Here is a 17685-nt window from a genome sequence, read left to right as displayed (position 1 = left end):
CTCACCGCCCTCTCCCCTCTCGCTCTCTGCACCCGTGTGCGGGCGGGCGGCCGCACACAGGGCCGATCGCCAGGTCTAGCACGACATGGGCAAAAAAATCGAACTTTGTGGATGTGCAATGAAACCTATACCAATTTGTTCAAAAATGATCATACTACACTGCTGTGGTCTTTGTTTTCCAACACAATTGCTATTTCATGGCGAAAACTCAGCTTAAACACGAACTTCGGAATCGTTTGGACAGAACTCGTCCCCCGCACTCTTCGACAACGTATCTTTGATCCACGAAAACAATCACAATTTGAGGAGGAATTCCACATTTATATACATCAAACGATAGCTCCGGGTCTGCAGAACACACATAACCACATCAAAATGGCGAACTCTTACTTGGTTATGATGTATTGGCACCGCAAAGATTTAAAGACGAAAATATAATTTCACATAATTGATGTCACACACAAATAGACTTTTAAAAAAAGTACCGCAGAGTACCGCTTCGAAAATCTCGCTACATGTCAATGATTCATTGCACTACAAGATCCAACAGTCATTTTTTGCGACTTTTTGCGACTTTGGATGTAGCAGCCAAACATCAACCCGCGCCGGACCGGTGCTCGGCGTCAAACGCGCCGGGCCGGGAGGTGTTGATTGAACACTCCCCTTCTAACTCCTCTCTTGGGCCACATTGCGACACGTAGTAAGTGGCATTCGAAAGAGCGCCCGAAATTCCAGATGGAGTAATTAGTCATTTCTAGGTCAGGTCAAAGGTCACGTCACCAGAGGTCATCAAAGGTAAAATGTTGCATTTATCAACATTTATCGAAAACCGGCTCTTACCTCGGGGACCAATAGAGCTACATCGTCGCGGAAAAGTGCATTCAATTGCTCTTTTAGCGGTCTTTCTGAAATAAGCCCTCAGATTTGGCTCCCTCGCTCTCCTAACCCTCGCTCCTAGTGGTGTTTTTCCAGCCGCGAACGTATAGAAGGGGTCCGTTGGACCCCCCGCTGTTTCGCTCCTGATCGAGCTAGAGCTTCGCGGAAAAGACCAGCGTGTTGCCCGTGACAAGAGGAAGCTGATGATACCCAATTGTAAGGTCCTAGGTCATTGGTTGACCTTCCAGGTCAGGTCAATGACCCAAAAGTCGGGAAAATCGGGACCTGTTAGAAGTTAGAACGTCGTAAAGGGTGGCTGCTATGGGTTTTTTGGGTGCTGATCACGAATATAATATTATTTACGATCATAGATGATGTCTTCATACATTTAGGCCAGGTCGGGTCAGGTCAGGTCAGGTCAACTAGTAAGGGTTTTGCCGGGTATTTGCAGTAGGTGGCAACCACCTCTGACAGCTTTGTAACATGTTACGAAGGCACCAAAGCTGCATAGTAAATGTTCAAATGGTTGCTAGTTAGATTCGAATTCAGCTAAAAAAACTAGCCTAGAAACATGTAAAACTCGAAAAAGTGAACCAAGGTCATCAAAGGTCAATGACCTTACCTGACCTTCTGGTGATCTTGACACCCACCCTAATGCATGGGAGCAACATAATATCCCATGTTTGAAAGCTTTAAACCAAGAAAAGACTGCAAACCCGCGGCTAATGCGAGCCGACATACGCTGAATCGCGATTCCGGCCAAACATGGTCTCGAAAGAAGGTCACAGGTCAAAGATCATTAAGGTCAGGGAATTGAAATTTTCAGGTTAGCTGTAAAAGTAGTTATCGCGAGGGTACTGAAAGTTTCGTTGCGATCGGCCGCTTTTTACGCGAATTACTCGCGAAAAACCAAGGGTTCCGTTCGAAGATTCAGGCCCTGTCGCGCTAGAATGGCATATCGGCCCACTGTGGGCCGGTCGGCTCTGGGGCGGCTCTGGGGCGGCTCTGTCGTCCACGCAGCGGCGCGGCGGCACGACCTGGGCCGGGCCGAGCGACGGTCACCGGCCGCGCTGCTGGCACCGAGCCAGGTGACTGCCGCCGCCCGCGCCACCGGCATCCCGGCCGCCGAGATGACGCGCATAGAAACGTGTCGCGCCCGGCGACGGCCATGTTTTAAATTGATATTTAGCTTTAATGACGGCGCTAACTCACGGTGCCTGACTATGTCAACTCTGCCAAGGACCTTGGAGTTATTTTCATTGCCGGACGGTGGCTATTTTAGGAGGGGACCGCAGGCCCCACCTTTCTCCTCCATATTGCAACACGACAGGAGAAAATACGCACGATTTCTTCACCGTCTCAAAGTGGGCTAACAGCGGCCAATCAAGATAGCTCTCCTGGGCTGCATGCCTGCCACGTTGCATTTTTAGATCGTTTGGTTTCAGTGACCCCTCTCCCTTGATAAGCCATATTTTCAATTGAAGCCCTGGGTTTACTTACCAGCGTGATGTTGGCTGAAATCTTCTGCCTGAAACACAAATAAAACTTTGTTAGCCGCTGAAACCGTTCGTCAGAAGTCAGCTATGACCTTCCTCGCTGCTACTTCAGAGGCCCCCCAAATCGTGGCGTATTTGCACGGCATAACGGACCGATCTCAAACAATCAGATGACCGTTGCGGGCGCGAGGAGCGTATATAGGGAGATCACCGGCGTTACATCAGAAGACGGGCTACCTCCGCCCACGCGCGCCGCCACCGGTATCGGCAGGGCTGCGGACTCCTGAGGGTTCAGGGCCACTGCGGAGTGCGGGCACAGTCGATGGACCGAGTAAACGGTTGGAGGAGAGGCTCCCACGGTACACCGGCGTCCTCCCGACACAGACCCTGACCGTCGGGGCACTACGCAGTGACCATGCAGGCTCTGCCACCGTCTTGGGCGGTGTGTATTGCATACGCATTGATAGTTGGGCTATAATGAAACATTATTAGCGTAATGAGGAACCTACCTGTGATGCGGATACCGGTAGCAATAATTAATGGCGTGTTCTTTCGTCATCCCGCCGTGGTAATATGGCCCCACCGCACACCGCAGTGCGGTCTCTAACACGGTACCGCAGCCTTCGCGGCATGTCGCGCACGGCGGCATGGGACATTCCTCGGCTTCGGTGCACAATGGCCTACCCGTCCGAGAGATCAGCGGCGCCTCAGCTGCATTCGAAACAAGCAGCCGTGACAGCCGCCCAGAGCGCCGGATGCGCAGTTCAGGCAGCGGCTAAAGACACTGGTCTGGGGCCTCAGAGATTCCTCAGAGATAAATATCATTTAAAATAATAATAACAAAATCCATGAATATCTACAGGGTGATCGAAAAAAAGTGTCACCCCTAATTTAAAAGCCATATAACTCGCGATTGGTTGGTCGTACGACTTTGCGCCAGGCAGCATTGGAAAGAGCATACAATTTCCTTTCGAATGGATGTAAATATGCACGGTTTATGCCGCAAACGAAGATGTAGCTATTCAAAAAGTATGTTAAGGACACAATTTGGTGTGTTCAAAAGTTTGGTTGTGCAAATTTGTACTTTTGACAGAGTTTTTGATCTGACAGCTCACGTGACAGCTCACGTGAGCATTTTTCTTAACCCGCGCCCTGGTGGGGTCTGTTTATAACGCGACCTGGTGGGGGGGGGGCTATTTTTTGCCCCCCCCCCTCGTATCTCCGAAACTACTTAACGGATCCGAAAAATTCAAACGGCGTTCGAAAGGCCTGTCAAATTTGTCGAGGGAAACCAAATTTTATTGACCTCGGGGTCACCGATGACGTCACAGGTCAGGTCAAAGATGAAATGTTTCACCGTTCACGGGTCTTCTAGGGAATGCGCTATAACACCGAGGAAAACGCATTTTGTCGGGAATCAGCGATCGGGCGTCAGTTGCCTAGTAGATATGTTGCTGTTAGAGGTCACTGGTCATACCAGGTCAGGTCACAGGTCAGGTCACCAAAGGTCACCAAGGGTCACCACATGAACCCAACTTTACTAAGGTTATGCGATGCATGTTTTATGGCCAGTTTTTCATTTCCAACTCAATGGTGTTTGTTATAAGACCATCAGGTACGGTTTAGGTCACTTTCTGGTGGAGGTCAGGTCAAGGTCAGGTCAAAAAAGGTCAAATTTCAAAGTTGATATTTTTGCATAAAATGGGTATTGATTCGATGCAGCTCGTCACGGGGAGTCTAATGGTGGTCTTTGTTTTGCGCTACGAGGTCTAGAATTGCTGAAAATTGAGTTTGAAAATTTGACGTCATCAATTTTGAACAGTTTTTTCGCTATAACTTGGCCAAAAAAGAGGTATCAATCTCAAATTTGGTATGTAGATAGAAGGCGGTAAGGACTATCACATATATTCCGTTTTTTTTTTTCGAAATTCAAAAAACTTTTTGGATTTTTTGGCTATTATATTCAAAAAATCTATTTGTTGATTTTTTGGGGTCAAAATCCAAAAATTTCAAAAATCCAAGATAGCAGTTTTGTAGCCCTTTCCATTCTACAGCTTTTATGTGTGTATCATTTTTCTGTATTTGCAAAGCTATAGGCCTGACAGCTCTTCCCGCGAAACCCTTTTTTGGGTCGAAAACGGCAGAACATGACGTCACTCTGACGTCATTTCCGGCCAACCAATCATAGCCTTTGGAAAAATTTTTGGTCACAATGTGTAAAATTGATGTCCGGGAGGGTACTGAAAGTTTGGTGACGATCGGCGCAGTGGTTCTGGAGATATATCGAAAAGTCTGGAGGGGGGGCAAAAAATAGCCCCCCCCACCAGGTCGCGGGTTAACTGTTCCATGGTTACCGCTGCATAAAATTGATAATCCGGTAGTGCAGGCTGTCGCAATGTTTCGCTAGTTACCGGCGAATTTGTGAATAATGAGGCCGCATGTTTGCAAGGAAGATCTGATAAGGTCTTCCTTGTCTAAGGTCAGCTGAGAAACGAGTCTAAAGTCAGCTGAGAAACAGTCTGCAGTGAACAACATACACTCCATGTGTAATGTGTAAGGTGTGTGTCATGTTGAGTTACGATACTCATTGTTCTCGTTCAGCGGTGTCCGATCCCGTTCGGTGAATTTCGTTTCACGTGAAAGCCGCACATTGACTGGTTTTTGAGCCCATGGGGACATGATTTGGAATAGAAAACAATCATGAATACATTCAATTGAAAAGAAATTGCCTGCTCTTTCCGATGCTGCCTGGCGCGAAGTCATCCGACCTACCAGTCGCGAGTTATGTAGATTTTAAGTTAGGGGTGACACTTTTTTTCGATCACCCTGTACAACCTGGATAGTTGAAAAATGCCATCATTCAGGATATATCAAGGCCACGAACATGCCGATAGGTTTTAAGCAAACTTGTTTGAGATGTTTTTTGAATGGCGAGGTGAAACTCACGTGCTGTTGACGGGCGCCAGCTGGATAGTGACGTCACTGTCACCGAAACTGCGCCCCTGCTCGGCCACCTCAATGACGTACACGTCTCTGTGGACAGTCAGAGGTCACCAGAGGTCACCGGGGGTCACCGAGGGTCACCGGAGGTCACCGGAGGTCACCGGGGATCACCAGAGGTCATCAGAAGTCACCGGAGGTCACCAGAGGTCACCGGAGGTCACTGAGGGTCACCGGAGGTCATCAGAGGTGGTCACAGCTCAGCTGCAGCGGAATGTCGGCATGATGTTGCTTTGTAGCGTAATTTAATAGGAAAAAATATTATACCGAGGCCGAGGGAGCCTTCGATTATCTATCCCAGACCTAAATCAGCTCAGGTAAGCGAAGAATATCCCTGAGAAACGTACGAGCTTGATGTTGTTGCAAATGCACATACAAATTGATGCCTACGTTTAGTTCGCGGTAATGTATAGTATAGCGAGGTTCGTTGACACTCAACAGTTACACCCATAGCGTGTCGTCTATAAGCCAGCCTATAACTATAAGCTGGATCACATGATGCTTTTCGTGTAAACAAAAACTTTACATCCTGAATGTTCGGCATTAACCCGCACGAACAAACCAAGGGATTATTTTCCAAGCCTGGTAAGCACTGAGCAGCTAAATGTGTTCAAAAGCATAGTTTCACGTTCGCCACTCCGGGATGCCAGTAAACCCATCGATAAGGTCCATGGGGCCAAAATATCATGTAAGTACCATTTCTGGTGGAAGCTCTAATGCGGCACGGGCTAGTCAACCATGCCATTTACATTTATGTATTTACTTGGAAAAAATATATGTAATCAAAGGCGCCTTTGTATGTTGCACAGCGGTCTAAATCCGCGCCGGGCGTGGGTGTGTAAACATGGCTCCCGGGCCACGAAACGACACGTAGTAAGCGACCTCGAAAGAGCGTCAAAAATGGTGAAGGAAGAACGTAAGTCAGTTTTTGGTCAGGCCAAGGGGGTAAGGTCACCAGAGGCCATCAAAGTTCTGTGCTGTCCCTGCCAATGTCCTAGGGGTTGCGCTGGGGTCAATGCTGCTCCCCAGTGCCTCGGCGGCGGGCTATCCCCGTCACTAACTAGACCGCAGCGTGGAGCTCCTGTCCGGTCCCTCAGTCTATGATGGGCTGTCCCTGTCCTATACGAGTAGTCCTAGGAGTGGCGTCGGGGTAACTGCTGCTTCCCGTCCCTCAGAAGCTGGGTGCTCCTGTTACCGGGCGGACCGCCGCCCCGTCTCTCAGAAGCTGGCTGCTCCTGCCACCAGGCAGACCACTGTGCTGGGGGCTGCTCCCCGTCTCTCAGAAGTTGGCTGCTCCTGTCACCAGGCAGACCGCTGTGCCGCGCTGGTTGGTGGCTGGTGGCTGATGGCGCCGATCTGTTCCCCACGGCCGGCGGGCCCGCCGCAGGACTCGGTTCACGGCTCACGCTGACCGCCTCCACGCCGCCCGTTCAGCAGAATTCAACCGGGGCGCTGTTGGTGCAGGCTGCACCGCCGCCCGGCGCGCACGCCAGGCCGTCCCCGGGGCTCGGGGACGAGTGGCGGACGGTGATTCGTGCCCACTGAACGGTGGAGGGGAGGCAGACAGTGCCCGGGCCCGCACGGAGCTCCAATCACCGTCATATAAACGACCTCTGCCAGAAGGTCAATGCCGCTCACATACAAGGCTGGTCAGAGCGACGATGCGGTGTGAATCAAAGGAGAGGAGCTGCAGCAACTGGAAACGAAAATACTATGATTGAAGCCAATCGAAATGTTTGGCGAAGGACGGTGCACAAAGAAACGAGTATTTGCATCGTGAACAAGCGCAGCCTAATGATCAATGAGGACCGAATTTGCTCAATAGGTGGGAAGGCTGAACTCCGTGCAGCAACAGAAGGGCCTCGTGTTTACCATGGTCGCTGACTTCAGTCGGAAGGGTGCTCGCGAAATTTTAACGTATAGAAGGGACTGACTTTGTTTCCACGTCACGATTTACCATACAAAAGGCTGCTGCTGTTTTTCCTGGTAATATGTGTAGCTCACTCATAAAACTTATTTGTGAATAGCAGTTTCATTTCATTCGCCGTATTACTATTCAAGCAATCGAGCACAGTAAGCATGCCGAAAGAAACGAGAATATGTACAGATTTCATTTCCCACAGTGAGATTTCGCATGGGCACAGGTCTTGTAGGCTGTCATCGCTAGCTGGCCTAGTAATGTTTTATGAGCCGTCGCTCAACATTGAAGCATCATCAGTAGCGCGGGATATGCGTCATATTGCCGCTCTGCCATCAATCACTAACAGTGAGTGAGCTCACCCAGGCATGGGCTTAACGGTCAGCTGATGGCGTAACGAACTCAACTGCGCAGTGGAACACTCCCTGATTTGAATGACATCACTGACTTCAGAAAGCGTCAATTTCTATAGCCAATTGGTGATAAACTGCAAGTGGTGCGGCCTCAGCAGCATGAAGTCCCGATTAAAGTAAATGCAATACTTTTAGCATGGGGTTTTGAACTGGAATAGCAGTTTTGTATCTTGAGCTAAAACAAGCACAATTCTAAAGCTTTTACACCCTAGCCAAAGATATATCGACTTTAGTTCCGAAACCGGTCCCTTATGGAGGAATGCAGTGCCTTACAAAAGAGTGCAAAGAATGCAGCCACATCTGGCAGAGGCTAATCGCCAGCCAATTGACATGCAGTTGGTTTTGAACTATACGCAATATGCTTGGTCAACGCGGAGTAGGCTTCCGCGCTGCATACACTATTTAGCCTTTACCAAAGGGAAAATAGTTTTTCTTCCTCATGAAAATATTTTCTAAAAACGTTTCAGTAAATACTAAATATAATTATTTTCATCACTGATCATGCATATAAAATCATACAACGTCGCAAGAAAAAACTAATTTGAGGAAAGTGCTAAGCAATATTAATTCATTTCATGCAATCATGCATTCATCATGCAAATTAATTCATTATATTTTCCCTAAGCATTACCTATACAGTATGCATTTCAGGTCGGCTAGGTAGGTACACGAAATCAAATGCTGAGGCGTATAATCATTTCACTCAGAATGAGCATGACTTGAATATTACTGGCACTTTTGGCAGAGTCGACTGAGAGGATGTCAGTCGACGGCTCATCGTTCATCGGCGCTTAACTGATGGGCGTCTTGCTGGTCAGCTGAGTGTAGTAACTGTCCCTATAGCAACATTGCGAATCGCGGTTTTCTCATATTTAACTGGTTTGTTGCGACGTTTACCATTAAATGATCGATATATTGCTCTTATTTCACAAGTGTGTTACTGATTTCTTCAATGGATCAGGATAAAAGCTGCTCTGATAGACCTCTTTATTTACATAGACGGAGGCATATTTTTGCGCAACCGAGTTGGGAATAATCGGTAGATGGACTGACCTTGACAACAGGTGGCCGAAGGGGAACTGACCTGGACCCCGGGTGATGGTTAGCGGAATAAAATTGACCCCTAGGTTGCAGTCAGGGAGCTGACCTTGACCTCTAGGTGGTGGTAAGGGACTGACCTTGACCTTCAGGTGACGGTAACAGGACTGACATTGACCTCCAGGCATTGGTTAGGGGCTGACTTTGACTCCAGGTAGCGATAGGGATACTGACCTTGACTCGAGTCCGGCCAGGTGGCGGTAGGGGACCGACATTGACCCCCAGGTGGCGGTTAGAGATACTGACCTTGACCCGAGTCCGGCCAGGTGGCGGTGGTAGCAGCCGTCCAGGCTGACTGGCTGCCGCAGGTAGGCGGACAGACCGGGACTCGGTCGGAGGTGGTCTGGGTCGCACTGCTCCGGCCACTCGGGGTCTGCCGACAGACAGACACCGGTCTCAGGCCACGGGGCAAACGATACACATCAGAGGTCAGTAGTTCGATGGCCAGGTCTCAGCTATTGCAACTGACACATCCTCGTTTGGCGCTAACAATCATAGGTCGCCTGTCACAGCCACGGAAAACAAATAGCACATAGCTCTGGCTTTCTAACACAGAAAAACCGCAATCATCAATCATAGCCCCATGAGGCAGGTCCCGGTCAAGGCGTACAGATGACAGGCTGTAATTGGCAATGGCTTAAACTGCAGGTCACACTTCAAAGGCCAGAGCAAAGTTCACGTTTCTCACCAACTAATAACATGTCAGGAGCTGATATTACAAACTGACTGGATTTCTAGGAACTGAAAATAAATAACCCCCGATTTGACAGGCCATATTTGTTGCATCTTGTATTGCACCAAACTGGCCCGTAAGGTGCCTGTAAAACGGCGTCGCTCAGGGCTCGCCCCCCCCCCTCGCAGGCTGTATGCCGGCAGCGTGGATGATGTGTTAATCGGCCGGTCCAATGAAGTGAAATATCTCCTGCGGTGCACGGTGACCGCAAACTCTCACCGAGGTGTGACCACAAGACGTCCCGTGCGAGACATTCAGCGGCCACCCGGAGACCTGCCGGGCGGCGGACCACCCTGCGGCCGGTCGGGCCGCCGACCGACGACCGCCGACCGCCGACCGACGACCGCCGACCGACGACCGTCGCGCCGGGTCGTGCGACGCGTGCCGCGGCCGGCGCTCGGAGGCCGCCGGGTGTGGGCGAGATACGAGCCGCTCGCGCTGCAGAGCCGGACCGGACCGGCCCGTTAGCCCCGCCGCCGCCGGCCGGACGGCAGCTCGCATGCCGCCGCGCCGTTCTGACGGCAGTTAAACGCTTCACCGGCGCCTGCGGGCCGCGCGGCCGCTTTGACAGTGCCGACGGCCCAGTCCGGAGAGCCCGGGGAGCTGGGACATCTGCAACAGCTCCGAACTGGCGGGCCCCTCAGCTGAGGGTCACCGGCGGCCCTCGCGACAGACCGAGACAGCGCGGTCACCCGACAGAGGGTCACACACCGGACGGCGCGGCGGTGAGCTCGACCGGACGGACCACTCTGCAGACCAGAGTGTAATGAGCTGGCTGCGGGAGGCGCAGGAATGCAGTCAGGTATGCGGCTCTCCGAGCGGCAGCAGCCAGCAGAGCCTAAGGCGCGGGCTCAACTGTTCAGGGGGATGCTGTGGTAAGGTCTAAACTACCCCGAGTTGGTCATCACACATGAACTGAAATAAATTGTATATGTGGGTTAAGTGTCTCATTGACCTGGCGGAACATGGCAGTCCCTTGGGCCCAGTAGCTTGGTTGCATCATAATTCATAACTGCTTGGCTCGTCTTCTTCAGTCAATCCCCACGACGCGACGGGCGCAACTTATTGGTAGGTACAGTATTTTATCAGCTGTAAGTGATATAAGAACAAAAACGCACAGCTCGATCCGCCCTAGCTTTCAAGTGCGTCTTTCATGGAAGCAGTTGAAGCCGGCGCCGGTTGCTGCAGGGTTTCATGGCAGTTGAGCGCTGGTTTTAGCCGCGTTCAAAGTCACCTTTGTGAAGCCGCAGTGGCGCCGATCTCCCAGAAGCCGACACATGTCGCCTGATCTGTTACCGCGCCCCGGCCGGTGAGCTTCGCCGACCTGCCCAACTAATCCCCCAAAGTGGGCTGATGTGGGATATTTCTGCCGCGCCTCAAGGCCAGCTGGCGTCAGGTGTGAGGCGGTTCTGCGGTGTCGCATGCACCAGAAACACCGACTCACCACCGCCGGGTACCCAGAAAACCTGAGGAGGGGGCGGCCAGTCCTTTACATCGTCCTGGAGCGGCCTAAAGCTGTCCCAGAGCCGACAGATCACTGGGCTTTGAGTAGTCTTCGGCTGTGTTTGTGGGCCTTTATCTCTCGGATGTTCTCAAAAGTCATGGTGTTACCTGGAAACATCGACAAGCTGGCGCTTCTTTGTTGTGTCCTGCTAGCGGCTGAGCCAGAATGCTACAAATGAACAAATTACAGTCACGAATTACTATCGCATCGTTTTCATACGTGAGAAACAACTATCAACCCTCACCATCTCAGCCAAGTCGCCATCCCTTCTTGGACACCAACAAGGCTGTGGCGCTGCTTTGTCTATCGAAACACAATCTTCTCCGCACCACCCGCACCACCTACGCTGTGAAGTCCAGCGCGGCAGCGCCGCACCAGCCTGCCGCGCGGTCGCAGCGGCGCGCCGGTATAGTCGCGGGCCCGTTGGCCGCTCGGGATCCGTGACTGGGGGTCGTTACTAACCGGCCGCCAGTGGCCAGCCTAATTCGAATGCACTCCACGTAACTTAACTGGTAACTAGAGTGGCAGTCATCGCTGCTGTGTGGCCGGACGAAATGACCGACCGACGACTATGCGGACTGGTGAGCGGACTGGCGAAAGGATGGATTGACATGGACTTTGGACAATGGACATACCCTACTGGACTGGCAGGTGGACTGAAGAACGAGTTGGCTGACAGGCTTCTGAAGACTGAAGACGGCGGACTGGTTGATGAATGAGCCTGCTCACCGTTTTTCCGCTCACCAATCAAGCTGCTCATTTGTTTCCAATGATCTATTCCCATGGTCGTGATCGGGGGCTAAAGCCTAAAGGTAACCACAAACTGGCCCGTTACGACGTCCGATACCCACTGCCTGGCCCGTTACGAAGCTCAATACTGCTGTCTGCAATTGGTGCCTCGACCCACGGCTGTCAAATCAGGTGGAGCCAGTCATACACCACGCAACCATGAACGTTCATCAGGCAGGAAGCGCAAGGTGAAAAGCGAGCGCGTCAAACAACAGAATGCAGCACTCCCGGAGTTGGCAGTTGACGTGGTACTTTTAGATGTCATCATGGGAGTCCCATTGGCGTATCCAACCTAGTCTCTCCCACCTTAATAACAATTTCCACCACGGTTTGCGTGCAAGAAGCCGCTGTCACTGACTGGCTAAATAAGCAAGCTGACACACACCGAACTGTAGCTGTTCAACAAAGACTGTTGCGCGCAACTCTCAGATCTTCTTGTCACGAGGTAAGCGCGGCTTTGTCGCAATGAGGCGAGTGCTGCCCCTGGAGCGCGAAGCTCTTTCCCTGGCTTTCTGAGTCTTATTCAAAAGGATGTCATGCTCTCCGTGCAGCATAAGTGCATAGTCGCCGTCCCGACCAGCAGAGTACCCCCTGCCGGCGGAGTGCCTCAGTCCCTGGCCAAGCAATGGAGCGCAGCACGGCGCGAGGTCAGCCGCCGACCGGCCGTGTGCACTGTGCGCGTATACCGCCTCCGGGCGCGGCACACCGCCTGCCCGGCCGGCCGGCCGGCGGCCCACTTCAAGGCCAGGAGGCCGGCGGCCGAGCGGCACACACGGCCCGATCGATCGGCGGCCGTGGCGGGCCGGCGACCGACCGGTGGCCCGGCACCTCGCCGCCGCGGAGCCGGCGGCCACCGCAGCAGTGTTTACCCAACTTCAGAGGCGCCGCGCGCCGCCGGCAGCCGCGGACGCGCACCGCCACCCGCTCAGCTCAGGTGCTCGTCCAGGACGTGCGCGTGACTGGACTGGCGCCGGTCACCCCGGAGTTGACGGTCACCGTTCTTGGAACCGGACGCTGCGTGGCCGGGTCTGCGGCGCCCGAGGCCGGGCTGGGGGCGTGACTCGAGTCTCGCTGTGTGACACAGTCACCTCGTCCCGCCGCGGTCGGCAGTGGAGAGTCTGCAAAGTGCTCTACGCATGACTCGGAGCTGGGGTCATGGCTAGGCTGATGTCCTTGTCCGATCACAACAGGAATGCCTTGTCCCTTATAGTTATTCGCGTTAGTTCACCGACAACGAGACTGTTGCACTTAACGTTCGGGTCTGCTTTCCATGAGGTTATTGGGGTGGCACCGATACAAAAGATGTTGTAGCTCCTGGGTGAGCCAGCAGTGACACTCCCTGGTCGCCCGTCCTCCAAACACACCGGCGGCATCTCACCGACACGGGAGGCTGATAAATCGCCTCCATCACATCATCTCAGACGCACGTTCGCAGTCACGCACGGATAAAAGGCCTTCTAAAAGGAGCCTCGATCTGAGCTGTGCGTTTTATTGACCCGTAGCGCGGCGCTGGGTGAAGGTTCGACTTCCACCGCGGGGCGTGGAGGCGATCCTCCCTTCGCTCTTTGACCTGGTCGTGATGAAGTCGTCACAGCCCCAGGTTCAGCGGACCGGGAGGCTGACGGGAGGGGAGCGGTGGAAGAGTTGTGACGCATGACTGAATTGTCATTAACCGCACCTGCCGCTAGAAGAAGCCAGATGCCGCACTGGGAACCCTAACTCGGTGGAGTTGGGCAACACAAACCTGACACCGAATATCAGCCGGACACCGAAAATCGCCAGTTCGACAAACCTGACACCGAATATCTCCCGTTACGCCGAATGACGCACTGGGCCTGTTCCAGCGCCTGTTCTGGGCCTGTTCCAGCGCCTCCAGAAACCTCCAGAAAGCTCCAGAAAGCTCTAGAATCCTCCAGAGAGCGTTCCAGCGCCTCCAGAAAGCTCCAGAAAGCTCTCGCCAAAGCTCCAGAAACCTCCAGTAGCCTCCAGAGAGTTGGGAGGTCCAAATTTCTCTGGAGCCTCTGGTCTACAATTATGGCGCACATGTGACAATCACGAATGTAAACAAAGGACTTTTGACTGATTATTTTACAACTTAAACGTAAAGAAAATTACATTGCTATAATTTTGTTAATCTTTCTTAATAAAATTGAAAACAAATCTTGCGTTTGAAGATAGAACAATCGTCATTCTTTTGGTATGTGTGATGCCAATCTCCAAAAATCTCCAGATTGCGTTCCAGCGCCTCCAGTGAAAACTCTGGTAGAGCCTCCAGTCAAGAATTTCTACTGGAGGCGCTGGAACAGGCCCAGTGCGTCATTCGGCGTAACGGGAGATATTCGGTGTCAGGTTTGTCGAACTGGCGATTTTCGGTGTCCGGCTGATATTCGGTGTCAGACTGTGTTGTCGGCCGAGCGTTGATGACGTCACGGTGACGTCAGCCACTCGCTGGTGCAGCTGTGCGAGTTGATTGCTCGTTGCCGACGGTCGGCCGGCGACACTAAGCCGCCGCTGACGTCGGTTCATTCGTGGACTCCGCTCACCTAATGGGCGACACTCGAGCAAAGTGGAGGGAAGTTGGTGAAATCCCAAAAGATCCGCGAAAGTTCCTCCGCGCCGCTGGAAGATTGAGATGTAGCCGCGCTGCACTGGTGGAAAGGTCAGGACTTCACAAGCAGTTGCTAACGAGCTGCTCAAGACTGCCGTTCAGTTCGGTCAAACAACATCTCAAAGGCGCACAGTAATTAGTTTTCCTTCAGCCGTCGTATTGCCAGCAGTGCCTGTTCATAATAGCGGCCTCAACGGGCTCGCATTCAGCGGGCTAAAAGGTCGCCTGAGTTGCTGGTTTCTCTGTTGCGTGCTGTCCCAGCTCCTTAGCTGCGGCACATAAAAACAACTGCTATCACCCAGGTGACATCACCGGCTTTAGGGGCATCCTGAGGACGGGATCAGCCGAATTATTCCCGATTAGGCCCGGCGGGACAGGCCGTCGAGCGCGACTTACGGAGATTCCGACAGAGTGCTTTGTAGCCTGATATCCCACATAAACAGCCGTCACACACCAGTAACGTGTCGTCTAACCGGCCTTCAAGGCGGAACTAGCAACAAGGATTGAGTGTCAGCTCTCGGGAGATCAGCGCCGAGTGTAGAGCGAATTCGAGTGGAATTCCCAGGTTTGTTGTAGCAAAGCACCAGATTGCCAGATGAAAATACATCAATGACAAGCACTGCGATGCATAGTTCCTGGAATGCTTAGTCGTCCGGATAGCTCACCACCTGGCTGTGCGGCATATCCCTTATCCTGTTCATTTCCATAATACTGGCGTACAATAACAGGGATTTACTTAAGCGCCCACCGATGCATCGTCTTCAAGGAAAAATTTACGGTTAGACCGGCCGAAGGCTTATGACGAATCCGAATGGATTCGAAGAATCTTTGAAATATCAGATATAATTCTCGGCAGACTTGTACTTCTTTAGTTGAGCCGTTCTTATTACTGGATCTAACTATGCCGTATAACCGCCAGCAGCTGATTATTAATTATGTCGCTATCCACCGATCTACCGTGACAAATGTCAGACCAGCATTCGTAGAGACCACTAAAGCTGCAGCGAAAATTAACGATACGACATAACGTAACGATATACCAGCTATCGATAAGTTCGGCTGAGTCTGCCAAATCCAGTTCTGAAGGTTAGGTCAACACCTTCGGACCAAGTTCAGATTTGGTTAGCAGCCGATCTACTGCCTTCAGTTGGACCGCGCACCGCGCTGCAGGTTCCTTTGATAATGGCATTTTAAGGTCGTGATAGTAGCGGAATATGCAATATGCCTCAGTGCTGCCTGCATTGGTCCATGAGAATACATTAGGGATAATGAAATGGTACTCGAAAAACCGGTAATGAGTAATCGCCAGCATTGATAAATGAGACAAAAATGAGTATAATTTTCCTTAAGACGGAAATGACAATTAGTATTTGCAAGAAGCAGGCATTAACAATGTGTCGGTACGCCACGACTGAGCGTGAAACGATACGGGAAAACTGAAGATCCGCCATTTATTTGTTTGGTGGCTTATCCAGTCGTATTGCATCAAAATTACGAATTGGCTGCATCTACTCACACATGTGCAAAGGAAACTAGGCAAGCAATGCCTGCCAGCTATCGGCGAAACGAATGTCTCGAAAACGTGGGCAACTTGTGATAATAATGTCCGTTGAGTTTTCATCCTTCGATAGCACATCAACAAGCGTTACATTTCAAGAAAACAGGTCAAGTTAAATCAGGTAAGAACCTCTTTCCGAGTATGCCTACCATATTCCAGCACCGACTGGGACATTGGACAACTAAATATTCCGCGCTCCTAATTCCGCGCTCTCTTCTTTTCCTTATTTTCAGTTTTGTTTTATTTCTCTTCTTCCCTTCTTCCCACATCAATATATCTTCACAATGTATGACAGAGCTTATCCGTCGTTATGTCCCACTGGCATTGCCCATCTGCCTCCTTCATCAGCACACCCCGCGCACCCCGATCCCCTCTCCGTCTGTACTCACCGGTGCCGAGTGTGAGGTCCACCAGGTCGGCCACGGTGACGTCCGTGAAGGAGGTGACGCAGCCGAACTGGTCCACGATGTGCTGCAGTAGCTCCGAGCGGTCCCGCTCCGGTTCGGGGGTGACCGGCACCGCGCCCAGCTCCGCAGCGTCCACCTCAGAGCCGGCGCTCACCTGCGGAAAATCAGTGTCGTAACGTGCAGTCACGGGACTCAATCCTCGGCGGCAATTTATCGGTGATCGAGGGGTCCTGAATGAGTCAACTAAGGAATACAAGACGGGTAGGATTTGGGATTTCTTTTTGCTATGAATGTGCAAATGTGTACAGAACGTGACATGAAAATTATGTGCGTGAACTTTCATCAGTTGCCTGATGTTCGAGCTGGCATTACCAGTTTGTGTGCTGTGCCTGCCGCAGCCAGACTGCAGCAGTGTCGGTGATTGTCCTTCGAAATGCTCTGCCACCGCGGTGGGTGGACATCCCGGTTCGGTAAGTCCGTGGACCTCAGGAGAGCGCCCTGTCCAAGTGTCCATGCAGTGCCAGTTTCGGCCATACTAAGCTGCCAGCTTAGCAGGTATTACCGGTGCCCATTCCGGCTCATCGAGCTCCCACGACACACCGTGACAATGCCATCGGCGGCCTTGGGTAGCCGCGAGTGACACTGACACATGGCGTGTCAGGGCTGACACCGACGGCGGCCGGCGCCATCTGGCGTGTCAGAGCGGCGTGTCATCGTGTGTCGGAGGATGACACAGGCGTGTGTCGCAGAATGACACAGGCGTGTGCCGGGGATGACACAGGCGTGTGTCGGGGGATGACACGGCCGATAATGGAGCGGGTGGACGGATCACACGGCTGCCGTCCCAGATGGCGCGGCACCGTTACCAACCAACGCCGCTCTCCGGGCAGTGTGAGCTAGCTCAGCCCACTCAGCAACTGCACCTTCAAAGACAAACGCCAGCGTAATCCCATTAAAACGCTGGCAGATGTACTTAGATATTTCAAAGCAGCGGTTTCAAAACACAATGAAACGGCATTACCTCTCCATCTCTTCTAAAACTGGAATACTTTCAAGATCAGACGCACAGATTTTCTTCAAAACAATGGCTCACAAAAATTATGACAATTTAATTTGCTAAGCACATCAAAGTGCTCTCAAAATAAGATAGAGACAGGTCCTTTGAAACATATACCTAAGACAATTATTTAGGAAACTTTAACCCTCGCACGACCAGGCCATTTCTCATAACACGAACGACCAGGGGGGGTTGTTAAGACCCCCCCTGGCGTTTCGAAACGGAAGG

At 51.9% G+C, this 17685-nt stretch overlaps 1 protein-coding gene across 2 annotated transcripts in view; it reads right to left on the bottom strand.

The window, feature by feature from the left end:
• The window catches only part of LOC122386519 (transforming growth factor beta receptor type 3-like), a 103455-nt gene that overhangs the window by 21940 nt on the left and 63830 nt on the right, over positions 1-17685 (bottom strand). For both annotated transcript variants that reach the window (XM_043375793.1, XM_043375794.1), the window contains 4 exons: positions 16383-16554; positions 9048-9174; positions 5319-5405; positions 2377-2404 (listed from right to left, as the gene is read on the bottom strand). In XM_043375793.1, the coding sequence (XP_043231728.1) occupies positions 2377-2404; positions 5319-5405; positions 9048-9174; positions 16383-16554 (414 nt within the window). The remainder of the gene's footprint in view (positions 1-2376; positions 2405-5318; positions 5406-9047; positions 9175-16382; positions 16555-17685) is intronic.

This window comes from Amphibalanus amphitrite, unplaced genomic scaffold (assembly GCF_019059575.1).
Source record: "Amphibalanus amphitrite isolate SeventyFive unplaced genomic scaffold, NRLGWU_Aamphi_draft 000254F_arrow, whole genome shotgun sequence".
NCBI classification, from domain to species: Eukaryota; Metazoa; Arthropoda; class Thecostraca; order Balanomorpha; family Balanidae; genus Amphibalanus; species Amphibalanus amphitrite.
This window is presented reverse-complemented; position numbering and strand designations above follow the sequence as displayed.